The 21,046-nt window shown below is 42.3% G+C and overlaps 1 protein-coding gene across 2 annotated transcripts; it reads left to right on the top strand.

The window, feature by feature from the left end:
- The first annotated feature begins 7,604 nt into the window (after positions 1–7,604).
- LOC132979055 (fibronectin-like) lies at positions 7,605–21,023 on the top strand. 2 transcript variants are annotated; one of them, XM_061044522.1, is made up of 18 exons: positions 8,894–9,150; positions 10,472–10,729; positions 10,852–11,118; positions 11,648–11,911; positions 12,010–12,273; positions 12,398–12,655; positions 12,755–13,015; positions 13,747–14,004; positions 14,102–14,362; positions 14,916–15,173; positions 15,778–16,041; positions 16,125–16,388; positions 16,501–16,770; positions 17,839–18,099; positions 18,189–18,449; positions 18,582–18,872; positions 19,711–20,125; positions 20,268–21,023. In XM_061044522.1, exons 1-17 carry the CDS (start codon positions 8,922–8,924, stop codon positions 19,956–19,958), a joined length of 4,437 nt encoding a protein of 1,478 aa, XP_060900505.1. In that variant the 5' UTR covers positions 8,894–8,921; the 3' UTR covers positions 19,959–20,125; positions 20,268–21,023. The 2 variants fall into 2 exon arrangements, with proteins under 2 accessions (XP_060900506.1, XP_060900505.1); XM_061044523.1 differs by lacking the exons at positions 8,894–9,150; positions 10,472–10,729; positions 20,268–21,023 and adding an exon at positions 7,605–7,823 and having other exon boundaries at positions 19,711–20,066.
- Positions 21,024–21,046: the final 23 nt, after the last annotated feature.

The following is a 21,046-nucleotide window of genomic DNA, read 5'->3' as shown; positions in this document are numbered from 1 at the left end:
TATGATATTTGTTGGCTTGGTACTATCACATAGTAGAAATTGCCCTAAATGGGCTAACAGAACTAATTACGATCCCAGTAATTTTAACTTAAAAAAACCATCTATTTTACTTATTAATTTTATTGGTCAAAAGTTTGTGGCCTGTGAGCTTAGTCAATTTTGCCCAATTGATCAGCAAATCAAGGGGGCGTGCCATGACACCAGTCAGTCATAAACAATGGTGAATGTACGATGATGCTGCAGTGTCTGGGCTGTATGAATTGAAATAAGCTAATTTAGAGATATCGCTTACTTTTCTTGTAACTATGCTTATCTGGATTACACCAAAATTTAAAACAATCTGTTGTTCCTATCTGGAGGACTTAGCTCCGCTATACATTTTCAAATATAAATCTCACTAACAAATCCCAATTTGCCAAAAGCATACCTTCTGAAAACCTATTCAAGGAAATCCTCTGCCCACCTTGTTTAGGTCCTTGTCCTCCAACTAACATTACGGCATACAGAGATTGTGACGCCAACAATGCCCTGATAGTCTGGCAGAACCATCAGCCCACAGGTCACTACACAGCAACCATCGAGGATCAGAGTGGAGCTCAGCTCAACTGCACCAGCAGCTCAGTCAACAACTGTACAATCACCTCTCTGCCCTGTGGAAAGAGATACAGCGTCACTGTCACCTTCAATGATGGAACCTGTCTGTCCCCCTCGACACCTATAAGCATGGACTCAGGTAGGTAAAGTAAGAGTGAGTAGCATTTATGTATGAGGAAGAAGGACATTAGAAATGACTGATGTTGTCATGTCCGCTCTTCTTTAGTGCCATGTGGTCCTGAGGATGTGAGTGCCAGTGTAGCTTGTGCTACAGGTGAGCTGACAGTGGCCTGGAACATCTCAGTTCCTGCAGAGAACTACACCACCATCATCTCTAAAGGGATGGGTCAGCGTCTGCACTGTAACTCTACCACAACAAAATGCGTGACGGGAGGTATGCTGTGTGGAAGTTCATACACGTTGAACGTCTTTTCCATCACTAGGTCGTGCTTCAGTCTGCCGAGCACAGAGGTCACAGTGCAGACATGTGAGAAATGCACATTTATCATCAATAATGATGCACATAAATCAGTGAAATCTTCCTGAATGTAGTCACAAACATCTCCATCTATATTTCCCTTCAGTGCCATGTCCTCCCACCAACATCACAGCCGTGCACACCTGCGCTCCAACTCCTGTTCCTGTGTCGTGGGTGGCCAGTGACAGTGCAAAATACTACACTGCTGTCGCTGTGAGCAGAGGAGGTCATAGATCAGAGTGTATGACACATAACACTTCCTGCAGCCTCTCTGGACTCAAGTGTGGGGAGATTTATAGTGTTGGTGTTTCAGGAGCTGATGACAACTGTACAGGTCACCTGAGTGACACTGTCTCTTTAAGCACAGGTAACACTTTTGTCAGTAGGAATATATGGTGGCTTTATTTAGAGATTTATATTTAGAGAAACAGCAGTCTTTTTTATAACAGTAGTTGACCTCTTTTTGATTCCCTCTCCAGAGCCATGTCCTCCATCCAATATATCCAGCCAGCTGATCTGTAGTGCAGGTGCGGCTCAGCTGCACTGGGCTCCCAGTGCCAATGCAGTAAGTTACGATGTGAAAGCAACCAGTAATGGACAGACCCTCACCTGCGGTGGCCAAAGCCCAAACTGCACACTGAATAACCTCACCTGTGGCCAGGCTTATGACATCCTCGTGAAAGCCACTGATGGAACCTGCATCAGCAACTACAGTGCCCCCTTCAGGCAAGACCAAGGTACTGTTCTGAGGTTGGCCATATTTGATAAAACAAACAGTACCAGACATCTTTTCTTACAGGGGCTGCTTCTTTTGTGGAAGGAAGCAATATTTGAATCCAACCAGGTTCAAGTTAAAACTATAAAGCATCATTTTATTGATCACTTCACAGACAGTTTGATGTTGCATTAAGATATAGCTCAACATTTTGCTGGATTTATTAGAATCATTTAAATCCATTTGGCTATTCTGGAGCTAAGACACGGCTAGCCATGAAACAGTTACCTTAGATTGTTTTATAGATTGTACTCAGAGGAAACAGCTAGTCTCAATTAATAATATGTTATAGGAAGTGGTATCACACGTCGCATGTATTTATTCTTGCAATAAAGACAGAAAACAAACATGTTTCTCATTGACTCTTGACTGATTCCCACACTGTTCTCTCTTTATTAGTACCATGTGCTCCAGCGAATGTCAGTACATTACTGATCTGCGGCACCAATGACTTGACAGTCAGCTGGACCACCTCTCCTGAGCCCCTAAACTACAGCGTCACCGCCATGCCAACAGGAGGAAATATTAGTTCAGTCACCTGCGACACAAGTGGTGCTAACTGCAATTTGCAAGGTCTTCAATGTGGACGGACTTATAATGTTTCTGTCAAAGCTTCCTCTGGTAGCTGCAGTGGAGCATGCAGCACCCCACAGACTATTCAGACAGGTAATAAAGACTTTATTATAGTACTTCAACTGTATTTTGTTACTTTGATTGATTTCATGCTCTGTGTTGTCTTCCTCCAGCTCCCTGCCCCCCTCAGAGCCTAACAGCAGTGACAGACTGTGGCACAAACTCCCTCCTGGCATCCTGGGAAGCATCCTATGGTGCTACCTCCTACACAGCGACGGTGATGGGCCCAATGGGATTTTCTGAAACCTGCTCCTCATCCAATCTCACATGTTCTGTCTCTGGCCTGCAGTGCGCCACTCAGTACAACATCACAGTGACATCACAGGGCAGCCAATGTACCAGCCCTCCCAGTCAAACTGTGTTGATGACAGGTGGTGTTCACATATTTCTCTACATTTCATTTCCGTTCAAGTTTCCTTGACTATGACTCCATCGTATCATACATATATTCTCTGTATACCTTCTTCTAGGACCATGTGACCCTGTCAATGTGACCAGTGTCCTCCAGTGTGGATCAGGCATGGCAACAGTAACCTGGGAAGCTGCTCCAGGCGCCGTGGCCTACACTGTACTTGCTAAAGACCAAAGCTCCCAACATTATGCATCCTGTAGGAGCAATAAAACTTCCTGTCAGCTGAATCAGATGCAGTGCGGAAAACTTTACAACCTGACTGTGTTGGCAGAGGATGCCACCTGTAACAGCACAGGAAGCATCAGAACAACCCTGATGACAGGTAGAAGGAGGGGAACCGACAGATTTAAGCTTTACCTACAGAGAAACCGATTTTTTTTGTGTCTTAGGACTGTATGTAGCCTACCTAAAATAATACTGACCCTTCTTCTCCTTTTCATTTTCCCCTCTCAGCCCCTTGCTCTCCCACAGTCAAAAACAGTACCCTGATCTGTGGCACCAATTCTTCCGCTCTGTCTTGGGTGCCAATGGCCGACGCCATTGGTTACATTGTTAATGCGACCGATACAAATGGGCACACAGTTTTGTGCAGCTCAACTATTGGTAACTGCACACTAACAGATATACAGTGCAGTGAAACTTACACAATTGCAATCACTGCACAAGGAAGCCAGTGTGACAGTGCACCTGGCCCCAGCATCAACATAACAACAGGTAAGTTTTTGCATGGTTTCGAGAGTGTATTAAGTACAGGTGTGAGGAGGAATTTGATGTGTTTTCCACCCTGTAAACAAACCTTTATATACTGTTTCAACTGCTCTTTCAGCCCCCTGCCCTCCAACTATTGTATCTAAGCAGTACAACTGTGACACAATGAAAGCAATGTTCAGCTGGACTGACCCTGTGGGACACCTCGGGTTCAAGGCTCAAGTAGCAGGAGAAGAGTTTCAGGTTATCTGCCACACGATGAATACCAGCTGTGAGTTCCAAAGTCTTCCTTGTGGCTTGGATTTGAATTTAACGGTCCAGGCTGAGGGTGCGCAGTGCATCAGCAACCCGAGCATCAGTGAAACACTCAAAACAGGTAATACTCAAACCAATGAACTTTTGTATGTATTTAGCATAAACAATGTGTAAGCAAGATTTAGGCTTTTTTTTCTTTTTAGTATTATTCACAGCCAAGCTAGCTGTTTCCCTCAGGTTCACATCTTTGTGCTAAGCTATGCTAACTGGTTGCTGGCTCAATCTGTGTACTTTAAGAAATTATAGTTGTATCAATATTCTCTACTAATGTCTAATGAGAAAATGGGCATATACCCCACATGTCATGTTAAACTGCCAAACCTCATGAAAAATGTATTTATAAATTGTAGGTTAATAACTTCCTTGTGTTTTCTTTTCTTTTGTCTGCAGTCCCGTGTGCTCCGGAGAATGTTAGTGCCGCTTTGGCCTGTTTCAACCACTCAGCCCTTGTCTCGTGGGTAGGAAGCCCCAGTGCTTTAGGATACAATGTGACAGCAACAGGCCAAGATGGACACACACACCACTGGCAAACTAACACAACCAGCTGTAATATTTCTGACATCCACTGTAGTGAAACCTACAGCATCACAGTCGCACCTTACTCGAAGACCTGCACAGGAAACCCCAGTGTAGCTTACGTCTTTAAAGCAGGTGCAGGAAATATTGAAGTCTTCTACTTGTGAAAAAAATCCTTCAAATTAATTCAAAGTGACGACCTTAAACCTTTTTTTTCTCTACAGGTCTATGTGCTCCCAGTAACATCAGCGTGTCTCCATCGTGTGACGACAGCACCGTCTCTTGGTCTCATGTACTTGGGGCCGACATGATCATAGCAACAGCAGCTGCAGATGATGGGCACACACACACCTGCAGATCAAACTATTCAAACTCATGCAATTTCACCGACCTCCACTGCGGGGAGACGTATAATGTCACTGTTGTCACTGTGGACAGAGGCTGCTGGAGCGAGCCCAGTTCAGCTGTGGAGCTGAGAACAGGTGAGAAAAAACTGTAGTCATTAGATTTATGTTATTTATGTTTGTAATCGCAATGAATGTCAAAAATATCAGTGATTTAATATTTGTTATGTGAGGCTCTTACCTTTACCTTTTCTCCATTCCCCTAGCTCTGTGTCCACCCACTAATTTGACGGGCCAAGTCAATTGTGAAACCAACACACTGGCCCTCATGTGGGACCAGAGTCCAGTGTCAGGGGTTTCCTACACTTTAAAAACTGAGATGATAGGAGGCCCACTGCCTCCTACAGTGCTCACTACCTCTAATACCTCACACATGTTGACAAACCTGCTGTGTGGACACAGATATGCTTTCCACATCGCAGCACACGAGGGAAACTGTCGCAGTAGCTACAGTTCACCCACCGAGATAAGCACAGGTAAGATGCTTTTTATAAAAAAAAAAACATTGCAAGTTTTATTTGTTTAAAGAAGTACAAAATGATCACAACCTCCGGTTCCCCTCATTCAGCCCCTTGTCAACCAACCAACTTCTCTGCCCGTGTGGACTGTGGGACAAACAAAGGGAATTTCTCCTGGGATGAGACTAAAGGAGCAGGTTTCTACACTGTTGAGGTTAGAGGAGCTCACGGCCATGTAGCATCCTGCTCATCCAATGACACCTCCTGCACCATAAAGCTTCACTGTGGTTGGTCCTACTCAGCGTCACTGGTGGCCTCCACAGAAAGTTGCAACAGCACCAAAAATTCCGACATTAGTTTTGAATCTGGTAAGATGTATGGACAGCGTTCAAATCTGTACAAGCTGAAGCATAGTGTTTATTTGACCAATATAAACCAAAACCTTAGTTTAAGTACTTATATTTTTAGCTTGTCATTTGTCAATCCAGAATGTCAATGTATAATCTTACCTGTTAAATTCTCTCCCACAGCTCCCTGTCTCCCAGAGAATGTCTTAGCTGAGTTAGAGTGCAACACTAATGTGATGAATGTGAGTTGGACACAGACCCCAGGCTCTGACGATTACATCGCCTGGGCCATCGGCACTGACGGACACAGAACCTCCTGCAACTCAACATCCAACTACTGCTCCATTCATGATCTGGAGTGTGGAAAGCTCTACGAGGTGGCGGTCACCTCTTCCTCCATCAAATGTGAAATGATTGCAGGCTCTGACTACAAGGTTCAGTCTGGTTAGTGCAGCTCTTTCATGTGCATTCTAAATCATTGTAAAAATAAAGCTGTGTTTTGTGCGTAATAATGTGATTGCTTGTTTTCTCCACCTCCAGCTCCATGTAAACCTGAGAACACCTCAGTTGACCAGAACTGTAGCAGCAATGAGGTGTCAGTAAAATGGAAACAGAGCGGCACAACACAGAACTACACTGTTAAAGCAGCATCTGATTCAGGTGTAAACTCTACCTGTGACTCTACTGAGAGCTGCTGCTCCTTCCTGGACCTGAGCTGTGGTCAACTATACACCTTCACAGTGATGGCACACACCGATGTGTGCATGAGCGAGATGAGCACACCCATAGAGAAGCTCACTGGTAAAAATAAATAAATATGTTTGCTTTTATTACGTAGAAAATTAGCTAGGAGGATTCATACCACTATTATACAGTACAGCACATGTAAAGTTACTGCTAGCATGGTGAACTTAGCCTAGCACAAAAACATCAAACAGGGGGTAAATCACAAGCAATCCACAACACATTAGGAAATGATTGCACGACAAGCCATGTTTATTTTCCTCTTCAGCATTTTATATAAATGTGTAAACTGCTCTAGCAGTTTCCCCATGTCCACACCTTGTACCAAGTTAGGCTAACTGTACGCTGGTTGTATCTTACATTTGGGTTAAAGACTTGTTAGTGGTGCCAATTCGCTCATTTAGCTCTCGAAAGCTTTATGAGGGGTAGGCCAATGAGCATAATCCAAAATGTCCCACTATGAATCTGTGCAGTTTTTACTCTTTAAGTATTGTATTGCCTTTAGAGAAGCTAGCAGCTTCTCAATTTCCACCCTTTGAGCTAAGCTAACGCTGGGTTGAGCTGTAAATTCGTATATATAGCTCTCAACATTATATCAAATAAGTGTATTTCCAAAAACATTAAACTATTTATTTTGTTGAATGTTGTATTTTCCAATGGTTTCTTTAACTGTTTCCTTCTCCTTTACTAGCTCCATGTCCTCCCTCCAATGTGTCGACCTCGCTGAACTGTACCTCACACAAAGCGATGGTCAGCTGGAGTAGCGCAGCTGCAGCCTCGGCCTACAGTGTCCAGGCAACCTCTGTTGATGGGCACAACGCCTCCTGCAGTGAGATGGGCACATCCTGTTACCTCAACAACCTGCTCTGTGGACAGGAGTACTCTGTGGTTGTGGAGGCAATGAATTCTGGCTGTCCCGGTCCTGCTAGTTCTCCTGCCAGACTAACTACAGGTGCGTATGACTAAAACCTTTTAGTCGTAATACTCTTTAACTCAAATCTGAGGGTTTCAAATCAAACCAGTAAAGAGACGAAGGGTCGACTACACTGAAAAAAATCGGTTACAGAGGAAATCACAGCACAGAAAGTTATGACAGTGCCTCACCTTTTAGTCATAATGTAAAGAAATGGGGATCAAAAATTTAAAACAGAAATTAAAAATGAAGTATGTTTCTCTCCATCCAGAGCCCTGTGCGCCCATGAATCTCTCTGTCCACTACAATGTGAGCTCAGCCCGGGTGATGTGGGAAGCAGCAAAAGGTGCCATCTCTTACTCTGTCCAGGCTGTGACCGACCAAGGCTCGACAGTCACCTGTAACTCCACCAACACCAGCTGCCGCCTGAATGGCCTGCAGTGTAGTCAGATCTACAACTTGACTGTGGTGGCAAGAAACCAAGTCTGTGACAGTGTTATTTCTGAAACTCGTCATCTCATGACAGGTTAGTGACCTGATCAAGAAAACAACGTGTATTAAAACCACTATTACCATTATTTGTTTTGAATGTAACATGAGCAAGTGTATTGATTATGAATCCAAAGGTTGAGAAATTTCACTCAAAGTGACACTCACAGTATCAACCTTAGCATGGCGATTAAGAACATGTCATGGGATTGCTAGTTATTATGGTTCATGCCATCAACTGTGTAGAAATATAGATGATGAATATCTCCTCTCATTGTACAAAAATGTTCCCATAGGTTTGTACAGCCCACATCAGACCAAATTATTGTGCCCCCCCCTTTTCCTCTTTTCTGTTAACCTGTTAAACATTTCTTAACAGAGCTGTCAATCGTGATGTGACATCCACTCTTTTTAGCATCAACTAAACTTCACAGAAAAATTAACACTTGGGCATGAATCAGCAAACTATGATAACAGAAGCCGTGTTTCAGAAAAACTTATTTGTATGTATTTTCATTTTATCGTTTGACCCATGTCCCATCTGTTAACATGGAGGAGGTACAGTTTATGAACTATACAGCAGACAGTCAGCAGGGGGAGCTCTGAATATTTTGGCTTCAATCTGAGGGGGAAGTCGTGCATACCAACAAGTTATACAGTCCCTGGTTCATCCTCTGGGGACCATGAATGTTTGCTTGGATATTAAAATCCTGACCAAAGTGGTGGATCGTTGGACTGACAGACCAACATTGCTTCTTGTGAAGTTAAGCTGGCAAAGTTAAGAAGAGATGTGCAACTGGCACCTTTTAAGTGGGGTTGTTTCTCTAATCCAGAGACTATCAGAATAAGGTGGTAAAAAAATGATTTATTTCTGTTGAGGCTAAATGTCGTCTAAAGGCTTTTGAAAAGAAATGTATACGGTATAGAGCTGTTTATTCAGCATGTGGAGCCATATCCAGGTCAACACATAAAAGCCAGTTTTAATTTGTGCATTGGTGTTTGTTCTTGATTTCTAAAGTTTGGGCTAAATAATGTAAGAAGCTCAAAGGTTTACTTTTTTAGGATTTGGAAGATGGAGCTTAATATTCATTTTAACCCTGTAGGACCTTGCCAGACAAGCAGCATTGAAGCTATTATGGATTGTGAGGCACACTCTGCTACCATATCCTGGCAGCCCAGCGTTGGAACCGAGTCCTATGTTACTGAACTTACAGCCTCATCAGGCCACAGCACCAGCTGCACCACCAACTACACCTACTGTGAGCTGAGCTCACTGAAGTGTGGAGAGGAGTACAATGTCTCTGTGAAGGCTCTGGGAGATACTCGCAACAACACTGCTCAAATGACAGGATACCTCACAACAGGTACAGTAAGTTCACCTGTGTGTGTCCTCTGTTGAATTTTGGTCATTTTGTTCACAGAAGCAGAACAGTTCACTATAATCACACAGCAGTTATATTCTTAGGAAATCATGCAGAGTTTGAAGGTCACGTGCCAAATCATGATGATGTAGTGCTGTGGCTTTTTTGTTGTACGCATAGACTGTAAAACATGGATGTAGTTTGACGTCACCTTTTGGTTTCTGAAGCTAACTTTTCAATGGCGGTCATCGTTTTTTGTACTGGGCTGTAAACATGTTTATTTTTGCAAGTCAGATGGGCATTCTTGAATAGGTATGTATGCAACTTACAAAATAACTTAGGCCTATACACTTACAAATGTTTACTAACTCTATAATTTGACCATTTCCAATCTAGCAACTGAAAACAAAATAAATAATTATAAAGCAAGAGTGACACTGGGACTTATTACAAGTTAAAAAGGAAAAAAAAACTAATTTGATAACTATTTGGCTACCAAGACAAAAGCTAATGTTAGCATTCAGCTACTAGCCAATGTTACAAGTTGATAGTAATGTATGTACTGTATAGGCAAGGCATAAATACATGGCTAACAATTCTTATCAAGGAAGTTTAAGAGTGACATTAGCTTTTGTCTAAAAGTAACAAATGGGTATCAACACTTTTGTCTGTATGAAAGTTAATTTTGTTCATGCCTTTTCTATTGTTTCAAACAGCACTTAACTGAACTACACTTTCCTTCAACACAAATTAATTTTAGCGTTAAGCCACTACCAAGTTAAAGTTATTAGCTAAAAGCTAGAAAATGCAAACATCAGCTTTTGTCTGATAGTAGATGATAGGATATGAAATACTTGATCTTTACAAAAGTTGATCAGTAAATACCTTTCCTACAGTTTCTCACACTTTTAACGAAGTCATTTTAAGTATTCAGCCACTTCCAAGCTAAAGGTATTAGCTGTGAGCCAGGAAATAGCTTTTTTAATAAGTTTTTGTCATCCAATCTTAGTCAATGGTTTAAAATATGTTTAGTTTTTGACTGAATTGTTGTCCTTTTCACCTCCTATTTTGATTATCACACTTTCTTTCATAACTGATTCATCTGGAAGTCAGTTGCAGTTCCCTGTAATGGGATTTACAACAGAACAGTACATCTATAACATAATTTGAGCTGCAATTAATGGACATGATGTCAGAGGAAATGGCTGCTATGGTGTGTGAATATGGTCAGTTTAACAACCAAAGGAATGCCAAGAGTAAAGCCATCTCATGTTTCACATATACATGTAAAATGATACTGAATATATCTACTGTCTCCCTCCAGAGCCCTGTACTCCCATGAATCTCTCTGTCCACTACAATGTGAGCTCAGCCCGGGTGATGTGGGAAGCAGCAAAAGGTGCCATCTCTTACTCTGTCCAGGCTGTGACTGACCAAGGCTCGACAGTCACCTGTAACTCCACCAACACCAGCTGCCGCCTGAATGGCCTGCAGTGTAGTCAGATCTACAACTTGACTGTGTCGGCACAAAACCTGGCCTGCAACAACACAAAGACGTCTCAACAGTACCGCCTCATGACAGGTTCGCCACATGACTAGAATGAAATGTGTAAACTATTTCACTACAACATGGGTATTGCTTTGTACTGTATGAGTATGTCAATATCACTTTTAAAATGTTTTTTTTTGTCTTTCTTCACTCAGAGCCCTGCCCACCCACCAATGTTCAAGCCAACATGGCGTGTGAGCAACTTTCTGCAACTGTTTCCTGGCAGCAAAGTGACCTGGCTGTGGGTTATGTTGCCTACTTTAACAATCAAAATGGTCACTTTACTTCCTGTGTCGGCTCAGAAACAGATACTGTCTGCAGTGTCTCTGCACTGATGTGTGGCACCGTGTACAATGTCTGGGTGAAGGCATTGGGACATCAGTATAATAGCTCCCACAGTGCAGTGGTGTCTCTTACATCAGGTAAACACAAACTTATATGACTTACTGGTACTTTTCTATGGAAGGCCTAAGTGGATATGGTATCCCTTGATAAGTTATTTTCGGTAATATTCTCAAATATTGACTTATTTTTCCCGTTATCCCGGTATAACAAACCTGTTTTTTCGGTTAAAATTGTTTAATTCATCTCATTGTCTTCATGTCTTGAGATAACAAAGCTTGTTTTCTCATGGTAACAAGATCATTTTCTTGTAATCTAGAAAACAAAAGAATATGCTGGTCTCTGTGATAGAGCAGACCACAACATGCCATGTTACTATTGCCCGCACCAATGAGATACGTTAAGCCTATTTTTATGGTTTCTTTTTGCGTGCTTTTGCAACTCTGGGATACGAGATAAATAGAAGAGATCTCGAGAGCAACAGGGAAATACTTATTAAAGGATAACATAGTAAATAAAGTGTGTGCATGCATGTCCACTTAGGACTTCCGTACTATTTGCTTCATTTTGTATTTTCATGTATAAACTTGTCTCCTGCTCTTTCCTCAGCTCCATGTCTGCCCAGAGAGGTGGAGGGAGAGGTCGACTGTAGCTATGATGGAGCTGCTGTTGTGTCCTGGAACTCAACATACGGGACAGCTAACTTTTCCCTGACCGCCGTGGTCAATGGAAATCTTCAGACTCTGTGTGCAACTCAGCAGAACATATGCAACGTGACGGGTTTAAGCTGTGGGGAAACCTACAACCTCAGCCTCACGGGCAGCAACACACAGTGCAGCCTCACAGCGCCCATGCACTTCAACCTCACCACTCGTAAGTTGAATGCTTATAGCACACCTCATAGGTTGCAACTGTTGGTCTTGGTTTGATTTGTTTATTATTTAACCTTCATGCTTTCACACGTCTCTTAGGTCCTTGTCCTCCTAAGCATGTAGCTGTAAATCTCCAGTGTGGCTCCCGCACCGCAGTCCTGTCCTGGGAGGAGAGATCAGATGTTGAACTGTATGTGGCGAGTGCAATCAAGGCATCAGGAGGAGAGGTCCAGCACTGTAACTCTACAAACTCTACCTGTCAGTTTTCCAGTTTGGACTGTGGAGAAATGTACAACTTTACTGCGACAGCACACAGTCAAGGCTGCTCGAGCACTGCCAGCAGTACTGTGTTCATCCAAACAGGTACTGCAGAGGCCAAATGTTTTCAAATGACTTCAAACAAAGTACCGCTAGTTTTTTTTATTCTCTGCTGCTTTTTGGCACACTTTGACTTGTACTCATGTTTTTCTTTCTTTGCTCTTCTTAGAGCCTTGTCCGCCTGTGATCATGTCTGCTCAGGGACTCTGTCAGAATGAGGAGGTTCAGATCTTCTGGCGTCAAGCACGTGGTGTTGTGAATTACTTAATAACAGCCACAGGAAACCTTGGTTATGTGGAAAGCTTCAATACAACCCAGAATCAGCTGTTAACTGCTTTACCATGTGGACAGGACTACAATGTCACTGTAAAAGGACAAGGCAGTGAGTGTGACAGCATCCCCAGCAGCCCTGCATACTTCAAATCAGGTATAATATAGTGTCTTATGGCAAAATACACACACACACAATTTCTTCCATGCCCCTTATTTTTTTTTGTGTGTATTCACCTTCAACCTCTCTCTCCAGCTCCATGTATTCCCCGCCATGTTACAACCTATGTTCAGTGTGAGTCCAACATGGGCTCTGTCAGCTGGGGGCCGAGTGATGGCGCTGAAACCTATGTCGCCATAGCAACAGGGCTTGATGGCCACACCCACAAGTGTCTTACCAACACCACCTCCTGCACCTGGAATGACCTGCACTGTGGAGAGGAGTACACTGTCCTAGTGAGAGCTAAGGGCGACAACTGCACCAGTCTGCCCAGCAACAGCACAGTCATCCATATGGGTATGTTATGTGTGATTTGAAATGTATTACAAGTAGATTGTTAACAACTCACTGGTATGTCATTTGGAGTCATTTCAATAAAGCTAACAAAAGCACAATGTTTAGTTTTTACAAAGCTATAATTGGAATAAAATATATTGAAAAAGACGTTTAAAATGTACCAATAATTATTTATAAATAGTACACTTTCAAGTCATTCTTTTCAATTAATCCCTGCCCTAAATCAAGTTTTTCATTAGTTCACAAAGGTCCATTTTACATGCAAAAATGCCAACATTTCTAAAGGCATGCATACAATTCAATGCGTATGCAGAATTCAAATTGTCATTATAATAGAAATTGACATACCTTCTGTATTTTCACTGCAATACTACCAAAGTGTATATTTTAGTTCAACAAAGAGTTAAAAACAAAATGTACACGCGCATACATTTATAGAATCATATAAATCTACTGCTGTACTAAACACTAGATGTGGCTGTACACCTGGCTCATGGCAGGTAACAAAGGAGGGAGGCCACACAGAGTTACTCATTCAAATAATAGTTTAATTAACTAAAGTATCACATATATACATACATATATGAAGGTTGTCCAGTTGACAATAGATCATAGACATGAATGTACTGATGTTTGCAGCATGCCCAGCTGAGAGAGCGTGAGCACATCTCTTGGGCAGGCCTAAATAACCACACTCTGATAACAAATTCATCATCTCTGTTTCCGTCCAGATCCATGTGTGCCCCAGAATTTGTCTCCAACTGTGGATTGTGATATGAAAGTTGTTTCTCTGAGCTGGGATGCCAGTAATGGAACAAATCTGTACCTGGTGTCAGCCGAGGGGGGAAACAAAACAATCGCACTCACCACTAATGACACCACGGCTCACTTCTCTGAGTTCTCCTGTGGACAAAACTACAGCCTCACAGTCACATCTCACAGCCAGCACTGTCCTGGAAGCTCGACTACAGCAGGACTTGTACAGATGTGTAGGTTATGCACATCCAACATGTTTAAGTACAATTATTACAGAGGAAGCGAAGGCTCAATCAGGTCTAAATTCGGCTTCTGTGTCTTTTCTCTTAGGGCCGTGTCCACCTGCAGGAGTCTCGACTATGCAGGACTGTCTTTCAGGCATCGTCATGGCAACCTGGCAGGCCAGTAATGGGTCAGACTACTACACAGCCACCATGCAGACTGATACTGGCATCTCCATAATATGCATGTCAGACACTGATGAATGCAGCGTCACCGGCCTGACCTGTGGGCAGTACTACTCTGTTTCTGTCACAGCCTCCAACCAGCAGTGTAACGTCACCTCCAGAGAGAACACGACGCTGCAGTCAGGTAGGTTTAAACAAGTGGTTAATGGTTCAAGCCCCATATACGGAGGCTATAGTCCTCTTGAATTCAAATCTGACCTGTGGCTCCTTTCCTGCATGTCATTCCCCTGCCACTCTATTCCTCCCTGAATTCTGACTCTATCCACTGTCGTAAGTGACGAAACATGCTCACTCTTCCTACATACAACATAAGTAATGTTGTTCTTCCTCCTGCTTTAACATAACTATTAGTATAACATAGAGGAGGTTTTATCTTGTAATTATTGTTGGAACACACTAAATAAAAACCATAAAAGAATGTAAATTTAACCAAACAATTTGACATGGGCAACTTTTCTGAAAGCTGAAAAAAAAGCATTATCTTATTTTTGCTTTGTTACTAGCTGGAATTTAATTACATATTTATCAGGGATCGATTTACCACATATAAATGCTTCTTTTTTTAAATTAATATCTATACATGTTAAGACACACTGATTGTTTTCATTAATATTTTACCCATCATGCTCTCCTCAAATTTCGACTAACCTTTCTTGTTGTCTGGCTGCTCTCTGCAGTGCCATGTGTCCCCACTAACGTGGCAGTGCTGATGGACTGTGAAAACAACACTGCTGTCATGTCCTGGTCCGCCAGCCGTGGTGCCGTAAAGTACTCAGTGACAGCCATCAGTAGCCATAACAATGTCAGCTGTCTGAGCTCTGACCTCAGCTGTAGCCTTGGCAACCTTAGATGTGGCAGCCGTTACACAGCTCAGGTGGTGGCTATGGACGACAATTGCTCAAGTATCCCCAGCCAGGCGGTGATGTTCAACTCAGGTAATAGAAATACAAACACTTTACTACACAGTTGCAGTTTTATCGTTTTGTAAAGGGCATGCCAAACATTTTCTTTACACCTGTTTTACAACCCACCATAAGGCGGCCCTATGGGGCTAACAACAATCCACACATTGACCCAATAAAAACTCTAAAACACCTTACCCAAGTCAAAAAGAAGGGATTCATTATCAACATGAGAAACTAAACGATAACGAAGATCAACTTAGAAACAAAACACAACAAACAATCCCTGACTAAGCAGCACAGCAGTCCCAACTCCAAATGCCTCTTTTCCTGCAGCCAGCACTGGCCTTTTAAGCACTGAGGCCAGGTGTTTCTTGTTGTGCAATATGTGGCTTCACCCGGGCTGGAGAACAGAAAGGGAGAAGGGACAAAAAGTACAGGGAAACACACAGCCGTAACACCTGTTTTTATTTTCTTATTTTAATATTAAAAAGTGCATACAAATCTTAAAAATACACCTGACCAATTGTCCAATTGTGGGACACTGATTCCAAGTGCTCCACAATCGATATTCTTATGACAAAACATTCCAACTCAAATCTTGATCTGAGTTATCAAATTATCTCTTTGTTCCCAGCTCCATGTCCGCCAGAGAATGTGAGTGCCGAGGTCAGCTGTTGGTCGAATAGCATGAATATTTCTTGGGATGCCATGAGAGAAGCAGACCACTATTTGGTGTCAGTAATTGCTGACAGTGGAGGAAACCATGAGTCATGTAACACTACAGACACTGCATGCTCCATCAGTAACGTGACATGTGGGAATACATTCAGTGTTCAAGTCAGCTCCATCAGAGGCTCCTGTCGCAGCCAGCACAGTCACACCCACAACATCATGTCAGGTATGAATCCACTTAAAATCATCCATATTTGTAGACATATTTATCCATCCAGTTCTAGTCTCACATAATTGTTTACTTTCTAGCTCCCTGCCAGCCTCAGGGCATCAGAGGCACCCTCGACTGTGTGACTAATTCTGCCCAGATATCCTGGGACGCTGCTCCAGGGGCGGACAGCTACTCTGTGTCAGCTGTAGGTGAAGAGGGCTATACAGCAAACTGCACCACCTCCTCCAACACTACCTGTGAGGTGGAAGACCTGGGATGTGGCATTCTTTATAACTTCAGTGTTATTGCTAAAAACAGCAAGTGTGGCAGCCAGCCCAGTGAAATCATCGACTTACAGACAGGTAACAGATTTATTAATTTTTCATATATGCTCAGGATTTCCTATTCTATGTCAACATCCAAACCTCCATGCATGCTGCAGTGTTGTTAAATTACATCCATCTCTTCCACCAGCCCCCTGCTCCCTTGCTGGTATCACAGCAGTCCCTCAGTGCCACAATTCCTCCATCCTGGTCATATGGGATCTGATGGAGGGCAGCGGGGGAGACACTGTGTATACTGCCACAGCAGAAGCCAGGGACCATACCTACTTACACTGCAACAACACCGGCACCAGCTGCTACCTCCATGGAGCAAGATGTGACCTCCAATACACCATCATTGTGTCTGCTTCATCAGACCAGTGCAGCAGTATGAGGAGTCCCCCGTACAGAGTCAGCATGGGTATATACATTGTCTTTTGTTTGTTAGTTTCTAACATGGAATACCTTACATGTGTTCAAATGTACCATGAATGGTAAGGTTAGAGGTTACCATGTCTGATTGGATCGAACAGTTGACATTTTGGAACAATATGTCATGTTTCTTTCCTGCTGAGACTAAAAATACAAGATCAATCCAGAATTCAAATCTATCCAGTAAATATGAAGTCAAAGCAAGTGCACAATGCGTGATGACTAGAAACAGAATGAATCAGCTGCTCTGGCTCCGTCCAAATGTAAATATTTGACTAAAACTTACCAAAGTTGTTGACGATGTATGATTAAATGTTGGCGTATATCAAGGACTATTTCTTGGGCAGATGCAGTGATCTATTGTCTGTTTAAAGTTTGTTTGCCAAAATGGTTAGATCAGTCTTTTAAAAATCATTGAAAAAGTGGCCTAACCTATTTTCTTCAAAACTTGAACACTGTTTGCAGCTTCTTTGCAGCTTAAGAAGCTAAATAAAGAAGCTACAACACACCTGTTGGTATAGTTTTAAACTACATTTGCATACTCAGAACTGCAAGGGGGTGGTTAGATCAGATTTGATTACCAGTGACCAAAGGACATAAAAATACTGTCATCAGATTCTAATTCAAACCTCTGACCAGTTGAAAGTCACATGATTACAACTTTCAGAACAGAGCCACATCCATTTAAAGAAATAAACGGAGAAACTGCCACTTTAAAATAAGCTGTTTTAAGGGTTGTAGATACTTCATTTTTTAGAGGAATCATGCAACGAACATGAAGAAGTTGTTTGAGTCTTTAAAATGAAGTCATATCTTATTAGGGGTGTTTTTGAAAAGGCTTTTTTGTACTATAACAGTTCCAAAAGAGAGGGAATTTCCCCTTAACACCTCTTAATTTGTTCAGGATGAAATATACGGAAGAGGATTAGGGCCACTGAAAAACATTTTTTTGGTTCTTTTTCTCAGAATTCTGAGATTAAAGTCAGAACCAATTTTGGCCCTAATCCTCTTCCTCGCTGAAATATCTGCTGTAAAGATTTTATTGCCCTCTTCACAGAGCCATGTCCACCCAGGAACCTGATGGTTAATGCCTCCTGTGAGGACCACAGTGCACTGGTGTCCTGGAGCCCCTCTCCTGTTGCAGAAACGTACCATGTGGTGGCAACAGGAGTAGATGGACATGTGCATTCTTGCAACAGCACCGACAGTAACTGCAGCTTGTCAGGACTGCACTGTGACCAGCAGTATACAGTATCTGTGACGGCCAGCCATGAGAACTGCACCAGCAAAGCCAGTGAAAACAGCACACTCACCACAGGTATTTGTCTTAATGTAGAGAAAGAAATGGTGAGTACCACAGCATATGATCCAAGTGATTTCATAATAGACCATTTTCTGTCTGTCCAGGACCCTGCCAGCCTGATGGTCTCTCAGTCACATTCAACTGTACCAATCAGTCTGCTTTGCTGTCATGGCAACCCAGAGATAACGCTGCATACTACCATGGAAGTGCCCAGGCTGAAAACGGAGACATGCTGTACTGTCAAAGCTGGACACCAACCTGTACTATCCAGGATCTCGTTTGTGGAACAGTTTACAATTTCTCTGTTCAGGCCTCAGATGGGACGTGCAACAGCTCCTTTGCTGACCCGGTGCAGAGCGGAGCAGGTACAGAGCACATTGTGTTGCCTTGTGTATGAAATGTCTTGACTTGACTTGAATTGGATTGCTTTCCTTGAGGCTTGATATATTTTCCATGTTTGTATTAACACAAAAAAATATCCTCTCTCTCTTTGTTAGCTCCCTGTCCTCCCGACACCGTTGAGGTGCAGCTGATGCCGATGGTGCAGGAGGCCCAAGTGATGCGCTTCAGTTGGACACAGGCCTTATGCAACAACACAGAGTACCTGCTGAAGTTAACGGGAAGTCTGCTGGGAGACAGCCAGGCTCAGTTCGAGCTCTACTCCTATTGGACGAGCGTGACGTACTTTGAGATACCCCTCCCCTGTGGTTCATTGTATACTGCTACTTTGGAGAGCAGGGACGCTGCTGGTACCAGTGACCCCTCTGTGCCACTCAATGGAACAACAGGTAGACTACAATCAGCACTTCAGCTACTGGTTAAACTTTTTATTCTGCTCTTACAAACAATGGAGTATTTAAACATCTTTATCATGGAATAGTATTTACTGTATTTATAGTAAGCTTAGCGAAGGTGTCCACTGATCCTGTTTCCTGACATAAACTGCATTGTGACCGTGTGGTGATAATGTGTCAGTGGCACAAACATGTAAAAGCCCTGAATCACTCCTACATCAGAAGAACATTGACAGTGACAGTATTTGCCTCTCTTGATCATTTTGGGACCATTTATTTTGTATTTTCTGGATCTTCTTGTCAGTTGTTAGGCTTTTAATAACTTCTTTAAATCATTCTGTTTATGCTTTGGATCTCTTTGTATTTGTTTGGTGTCCCTTTGTGGAGGTTTATTTAAGTTCTTTGTACTCCATGTGTTTGCTGTTTTGTGTCTGTAGTTTTTCATTGGCTTTTTGTGATCCCTCCATATCTCTGTCCTGTCTTTTATTTTCCTTTGTGGTCGTATCTTTCTTTAGTTGTTTTGTGTCTCAGCGGTTTTTTTTCTAGATACTTGTGGGTTGTGTGGTCTCGTTTAATCCTGCCTTAAAACAACTCTTACTGTGATGATAGTTTATGGGCTGTTTTTGTAGGTAAGGAGTCAATTGATGATGTAAAGATATTCTGTGGTGAATTAGAGTTTCAATTCAAGGACAGCTAATTGGGCTTTAAAGGGTAAACAGTGTTTCATGGCAAATTCAGGACAGTTGTTATTTGAAGTGATGTATCGTCATGAAAATGAAAGGTTACATGGAAAGGTTATCTAGCTTTAAACTAATCATTTCTCTTCTCTCAGCTCCATGTCCTCCATCAGGATTGGTGTACAGTGGTAACAGCACCTTTGCCACCGTTTCTTGGAATGCGTCTGTGTTTGCCACCATATACACAGTGTATGACAGAAGTGTAACACCAAATATCCAGCGATGCAGCACTGCAGGGCTGTCCTGTTCACTGACCAACAGTTCTTACAATAACCTGGTGATCACAGCAAGCAACGCTGCAGGAGAAAGTGAAGCAAAGAGTCTCATGAATGGTAAGAACTAATGTGTGTGTGTATTAGGGCTGTATAAAGAACTCATTTTAAAATACACACCAGTTAGGATTGAATCATATTTTATGAAAATGAAGGCTTTGTTTGACTTATTTAAGCTTTTTCTCTTTAGCTTTAACGCGCAGAAGGAGAGATCTCAAGGAAGAAATGTCAGATAATGGTACGTTTCTGAGGAGCGGCTGTTTTCAAAATGTCAACAGTTGGCTATCAAATAATTTGTTACTTTCATTCTTTTTTACCTAGTGGTTGAATTTTTGTTGTGAATATATGTGCTTAACTAAACTCTTGTTTTTCCTCAACAGGAGGCCTCTCTGCTCCCCTGATGGAGGTCAAACAAGTGACGTCAACAGCATATTTCATTGAGTGGTCTGAAGTACCGGCTGCTTCCTATTACAGCCTACTGATCAGGAAGCAAGGCAGCTCCAGCGAGCCTCAGAAGCTGACTGTGTATGGCGAGAGAATCTTTGTCGATGATCTGAGTCCAAACTTGGCCTACTGTTTCACGCTGTTGGCCCAGAACTCAGTGACAAGTGGACCAGAGTCCGAGCCTGCGTGTGTGCACACAGGACAGGGGCTTGTACATTAAGAAAACAAGTCTGCACACTCCCTTTAAAATGTGATTGAAATGGCAGAGTGTCTCCTGGTTACATCTACCAAATTTCCCACCGGGATTAATAAAGTATTTCTGATTCTGATTCACAGTAACTTGTCATCTGGTAGAACATTGTTATCGTCGTTGGTTACTTACATTTACAATTCTGTTCATCATGAGCTGCAATTATTTGATATGAAGACGAGGAAATATGTTGATGCTTTTTGTGTAAAATTGTAATCTTATTTGAGGTACTTGTTTCCTTTGGGTTCAGGTTTCATGGTTTATTTTGGTAACTCAAAGTTTTCTGTATTTTAGCGATCTTAAAGTTTATGTCAGGGAATATTTACGTCAATACTATGTACTACCATACATATAATTTCTGAATGTATATTTAATATGGAAGCTTATTTTCAGACTATGTTCTATTAAAACTATCAAAACAAATATTTGCCTCCAGCCTCTGATTCCACTTAATGACTGATTCTC

Source organism: Labrus mixtus, chromosome 8 (genome assembly GCF_963584025.1).
Source record: "Labrus mixtus chromosome 8, fLabMix1.1, whole genome shotgun sequence".
Classification (NCBI taxonomy): domain Eukaryota; kingdom Metazoa; phylum Chordata; class Actinopteri; order Labriformes; family Labridae; genus Labrus; species Labrus mixtus.
The sequence above is the reverse complement of the archived record's forward strand: the minus strand, read 5'-3'. Positions and strand labels throughout refer to the sequence as shown.